This window comes from Symphodus melops, assembly GCF_947650265.1.
Source record: "Symphodus melops genome assembly, chromosome: 18".
Lineage (NCBI taxonomy): Eukaryota > Metazoa > Chordata > Actinopteri > Labriformes > Labridae > Symphodus > Symphodus melops.
Window position 1 is genome coordinate 19,383,852 of NC_136708.1, and position 6,044 is coordinate 19,389,895.

Genomic DNA, 6,044 nt, shown 5'->3' on the forward strand with positions numbered 1-6,044 from the left:
TATTTTTTAAATAATATATTTCTGCTATATATTATTACATCCTACAATATGAAATTATTTATTATAATTCGATCTTGAATTGTAGCATCTGTAAAAAAAGGAACAGTGTTGTCCAAAAAAAGCACAATTTAATAATTATCATAGAGGGTAAAATGTCCAGTGTTCATACCTGCTGTTTTGAAAATAATACTGTATGATTGTCCATCATGTGGTGAATATGAATCAGTAAAAACAAACAACCTAAACTGAACTCCAACACAAGTTGTTCCATACAGTTAGCCACATGTTAAGGTTGATTAAAGAAGTATAGGCAAAGCATGCATGAGAGTCTATTAAACATTTATTTATATTTATATTAGTCTTCAGATCGACAGATGGCCAGCAGAGCATGTAGATAATCTCCTTTGAACTTGTTCTGTAGGAAAAATAATAAACTTGTAAAAAAGACTGTATTTCTGTAAAGAAAATAAGAAAAACATGATTTGTAATTGGAAATAAATTTCTTATTAAACATTATAATGGGGAAAACATATTGTCATATTAAACAATTTTTGTGTTTTTTACACTATCATGAGAGTCACCCACCTGTAAAGTTGTGTAGAGAGAAGTTCCTGTTAATTTGTGGAAGGCAGCTCTGATGCACAGCAGGTCTTCCTCACAGTGAGACACCATAATACCCTGCACTAAAGGTGCCTGAAAGAATGACATATTGGGTGTGTTTAGAGTCTTTTTACTTGCAATCTCAGAGTGAAACATGTCTATTGTATTTCAGGCAGGTGTGCCTTCAAAGGTGTATACATAAGAATTGCGCTTCTCTCAGTCTTTTCAGACATAGGACCATTGTGTAGAATTGACTGCCATCTAGTGGTAAAGTTGCCTATTGGGAGGATTTCTTTCTCACACGTTCAGGTTTAGCAGCACTAATCCAGTCCAATCCATATTTGTTTATAAAGCACAAACAAATGCATAATATTCGATTTCCAAATTGTGTATACCAATTTTTTCCATTAAAATAGTCCAAAGCGATACACTTGCAGGTATGCCAGACCATAACAACACATATATACGATTCAAAATTGGAGCAGTAATTGAGAGCAGTAAAATAATCCCATTGACACCACACTTGAGGATAGTTTGGATAAATAATTGGTTGTGACAAATCTGGAATTGGGCCTAATCATGCAGCCTAAACTTAGTGTGTATCATACATACGTATCATTTCTACCAGTTGGGTCTATAATTCTAACAATATCTATTTTACACCCTTGAAATTTTTAGATGAAGATCAAAAACAAACAACAGAGCTACTATTGAATATCCAATACACAAGACATCACAACAATTTATTTTCCATAATAATTTTGTTGCAGAAAAACAAGCCTTTTGTAATAAGTTTATTTTACATTTATGGTTATTATGTGATATGTAAAGTGAAGAATCAATTTAGCCATCCCTAAAATAAGTCAATATCTTATTTTTTTTCTCATTCGAATAAAGGAGACATTGGATTTCAGCATCTTACCTTCATGGTTGTCAGTCTTTTGGCGAGGTAGACGTAAGGTCCTTCAGTGCACTGCACTGTCAAAGCATAGGAAAAACAAAATCAGTGACCCACCAACATGCACAAAGCATATAAAAAATTCTCACACAATATATACCTAAAACTGATAAACCCAGTTGCACATCTCCGGAAAAGCGTTTCTCCACAGTCTGAGTCACCATCTGTCCGCTCTCCAGCTCCAGCCCCATCAGCACTGACAGTGAAGGACACATCAAGGGATCGAACACGTTTCAATTTCAGTCCGTGACCACCATGAACACAAGAAAAGTCTTTTTTAAAAAGATGTCACAGCTTTACCTTTTTCAAGATGGTTTAAGTCTCTAGAAGTCAGTATGTCGATCCACGGCCCTGGATCTGCTTTTTTCCCATTCAGTGATGCAACGAGAGTCTGGAGGAAAAGATAAAAACAATACTGTGACACTGACGAAGGTTTTTAGAACACAATTTCTTCTTTAATAGTGAAATGGTGTTTCTGCCTGCCTTTCATACAGCACCAACCAATATCAATGCTGTGGAATGACATTTTAGGTGAAAAATACATTTTGCTAGTTTTAATCCAGCACCACTGTGTTAAATGTTCTTTATCTGCATATAACGTTGTTGTTTTCTACCTGTAGCATGTTTCAAAGATCTGTTGACTTGCAGAAGCTAGCGATCCAATACAATAAATCCCAACATGCATCCTGCCTGCACTGCGACTCAGCAGTCAGACAGTCTCCAAGTTCTGTTTCATGGAGACTTAAGGGGCTGTTAAGGCATAAACTACCAAGATGGCTGCCCCTGATATGACATTTCCTGAACCTGCTTTTGGATCATTGTCGTGTGTCTCAAGTACTTGAGAGTAGTGTTTATTCTGAACAATGATAGCTAACGTCAGCTGAGAAACCATCATGTATTGAAATGATAAAAGGATTCGGGAAATTAAAATACCTCAACATCTCTTCGAACCACACCAGCAACATCTTCTTTCTGTTATGAGGCACAAGAAAGTGAACACTTAAGACTGAAAAACATGTTCTGTTATGATATTTAAAAGTAACATAACTCTGGCCTTTGACAGTACAAATAACTAATCACAGTTTAAGATTTTTGAATTGGCATCAGGGGTGGCCAATCAGATTTCAAGGGGGGGGGCCAATGCCACCCCTCTTGACACGCCCCTGCTTGCTATATAAATAATGTTAAGATGATAGAAAAGGAAATAAGTACTCAAATTACATTTAGCAAAGCCAAAACAAGCTTAGCAAAGTCTCCACTGGTTTCTCCTTTCAGTTCCTTCTCCAGGTCCTTCTTATACACTAAATTGGGAGATAAATGTGACAATTATGAGACACGTCCATCAATCCATTCATTATCTTTTACCGATTTTGCCGTTTGGGTCAAGGAAGCGAGAAGACGGGTGCACCCTGGACTGTTGGGCAGCCAATCACAGGACTAACATTTAGAGACAGACAACCAGCCAAACTCACAATCAAACCTTGAGGCACCAAATGAGACAGGTGAGATTATGAATTAATCATTTAAATGTCCACAAAAAAATCATCAAAAACATTTCTGTGGCTCACATTGTTGGTATACAGCTCGGATTTCTTTAAGCTGCTTGCTGGATCGGGTACAAAGAATCTCGAGCAGCGTTTCCTCATCCGTGCCTATACCCTACAAACAAACAAGCAAACACATCCATTCTGAAATCCAGTAAAACTGTAACATAAAACCTTGTCAACGACTGGAAGGATTCAGGAATGGGGACATGAAAATAGTCATTTAAGGCATTGCGAATATGTAAACAAACACAGAAAAACACTCACAGCCATGGCCTGTTGCAGGCGGTGAGCCTCGTACTGCAGAGGAGGCATCAGCAGCTCCAGCAGTAAACCTTCCAGTTCTCCAGACAGAGCTTTCTTCACACCGGCTGACAGGTCCTGCGAAATCACAAGAAACATTGAAGTCTTCCCATATCCTGCCATGCTTCTCTCTCTCTCTCTCTCTCTCTCTCTCTCTCAATGTACCATGATGGACTTACTGTAGAGAAACCCTAAAGGCTAAAATGAAGAATCATGTTCCCGCCACTACCATACTCCCATTAGCATAGCATTCATAAATCTATTTCATGTACTGCGCTATGTTTGCACAAAGTGAATTCATAGACTTTAAAACCAATATTACGCAGCTGTAGAATCAATATGAAAATCTTAAGGCGTAATGAGAGCAGAGCTTTGTAGGTGTCGAGGAGATAAGAGTTCGGTAGAAATTGAATTTCCAACAAGAGGGGAGGGAAAATCAATTGCCAGGTTTTTGATGTTGCTGATTTTAAACCTCCCGGCACAACCAAATACAAACAACAAAGAACGGCTACTCCCTCTCTAAACAAAGGTGTGTTCAACCCTTTGGGACCAGTTACAATAATATTTGATCTGCAAACATGAAGAGTCACTTGGAGAGCAAACACATTTGCAACATACAGTCACTGAGACTCGACATTCTGTCGGATGAATGGAGGGAATCATTTACTGCTTTGCTGAAGAGAAGCTTCAACGTGTTTACGTGAACATCACGTTTGAGTGCCTGAAGTCTCCAGGGGCAAAGGTTTGTAATGTTGAGTTTATATATTCATCATCAGGGGTAGAGTTTTTTTTTGTATTTTTTGTTTACCTTTTGTGTTATTTCCTCAAAGGTTTCGGCGATCACCTGTCTCTGAGCGTTGTTCCGATTAGTCAGGATCCTCACCAGAGTCCCTGCGTCTGAAACATGAACGCGATGTTAGGACACCAACTATGATTCAGAGTATTTGATAATAGGGCTGGGAATGACACATAGAAAAAGAATAATGGTTTGTGCCAACAAAGCCACCAATGGCTTTCCAAACCACTTAAAAGCAGCAGAAGTATCAACCTTTCTTCTCCAGAGCTGCCTGGATCTCGATTGCATCTCGGTCAGGATGGAAATTAGAAAAGGGTCGCACTGTTCCAAGGGTACCCCAACACATGTCCTGTTCATAAACGGAGAAAACACATTTGGACAAAGATTTAACATGGTGCAGAGAGCTTGACATAGAGTCCATATTCTCTCTGTTTCTATAAAACAAGATGTGCATTGAGTGTCAGGGAGCAAAGGGAGGTGTGAAACATGGAAAGAAAGAAGAGATGACAGGTAGACATACCATGAAGACGGTGGCAAAAGATGAGTGAAGCGACAAGGCATTTTTCAGCATGTTTGAATGTAAAAAATGTTAAATATTCTACACTTATTCGGAGTAAAGCAGGGAAAATTGGACGAGTAAAAGGCCATCTTGAAAACAACACTAAATTAAGAGAAGACTTAATTACTAATTAAGCTACAACTTCGGAATCAACTTCACTGACTTTACATTCAAATCAGAGGCGAAGCCCGATTTCACAATACAGCATTCCAGTTGGCCTGAAGTAGACATGCAATGAGGATTGCAGATAACATTACAAAGCATGCAGATAACCCGAGAACACCAGCCAGCAGATTACTTTATCTATCTATGGCATCTTGGTAAATACAGTCATAATGAAACAATGGAGAGACGACAGGGTGTGAGGAAAGTCTTACTTACATACGATTTGAAGTAGCCAGGGTCCATTGTTGTGTTTTAACTGAAAGAAAGAACGTGGAGAAAGAGATACATATGAAAGTACTGACTTTGCAGTGAATAGTAGGACAGAGAAGCTACAGTTTGGATGAATCAGACGCTTGATTACAATTTCAGTCAATAAACTGTTTGCATTGTTAACAAAACTTCTCCAAAACCTGAAGTGTTTTTTCTAAAATGCTCAAACAGAATGACACAAATGCAACATTTTCATTTCTCTTACCTGTAACAGAGTGCTGGTGGTTCAGCTGTAAGAAGGTGTGGAAGTGTAGTGGAGCTTTTTTTTTTTTTCTTTCTTTACAACCCCTTTCATAATCAGCTCTGTATCTCAGTCCATCCCACCCTTTAATACAACCACGCCTGCTAAAGTTCAACAAGCTGACTGCCAATCAAACAGCTGACCAATCACTGCTCTGCATGGTCAACCCCGTTGTAGTATCACCATGACAACCCCCTTCATAAACTACTCACATTCCTGGCAAAGAAAGAATCCAGACAATCAAGTTTTTTATTTTTTTTAAAGCTGATAAAGAAAGTGACCGCTGGATGTAGATTTTGTGGTTGATTTTAGAAAATATAAATAATCAAGTGTGTGTCTTTTTTGTAGTTTTCAAATGTTTAAATTACAGAATTTAAAATTATTTTTTTTTGCAGATTTTCAGCAAGATGGAGCAGATATCAACAAGTCTCATCTCTGTCAGTATGAGGCTGACTGGTTTCAGGGTAAGAGTGGCAGGCTCATGTATAACTTGATTGTATCTTTTTAGCACCTGCCTTTGTGATAACAATCTGATTCTCAGAAACCCTCGTCCGCCCTTTTCCCTCTCAGAGAGAGACCCAGGCAGAGGTATCACATTCACTTTTATC

General features: G+C 38.4%; 1 protein-coding gene across 1 annotated transcript; it reads right to left on the reverse strand.

Annotated features, from left to right (window-relative positions):
* Window positions 1–322: 322 nt before the first annotated feature.
* anxa14 (annexin A14) lies at window positions 323–5,544 on the reverse strand. The gene is made up of 13 exons (XM_079368306.1): window positions 5,401–5,544; window positions 5,142–5,181; window positions 4,454–4,550; window positions 4,214–4,302; window positions 3,370–3,483; window positions 3,127–3,217; window positions 2,780–2,859; window positions 2,492–2,530; window positions 1,859–1,949; window positions 1,659–1,754; window positions 1,523–1,578; window positions 586–693; window positions 323–415 (listed from the first exon to the last, which is right to left on the reverse strand). Exons 2-13 carry the CDS (start codon window positions 5,166–5,168, stop codon window positions 356–358), a joined length of 948 nt encoding a protein of 315 aa, XP_079224432.1. The 5' UTR covers window positions 5,169–5,181; window positions 5,401–5,544; the 3' UTR covers window positions 323–355.
* Between the last annotated feature and the right edge of the window lie 500 nt (window positions 5,545–6,044).

Excerpts from the sequence above, each read along its gene's own strand:
- anxa14 (XM_079368306.1), bottom strand. The coding sequence starts at position 5,168 with ATGGACCCTGGCTACTTCAAATCGTAT. Across the intron at positions 4,303-4,453 it reads GGCAGCTCTGGAGAAGAAAG|ACGCAGGGACTCTGGTGAGG; the intron begins GTTGATACTTCT and ends TTCATGTTTCAG. Across the intron at positions 1,950-2,491 it reads TGGTTCGAAGAGATGTTGAG|ACTCTCGTTGCATCACTGAA; the intron begins GTATTTTAATTT and ends CTTTTCCTCCAG.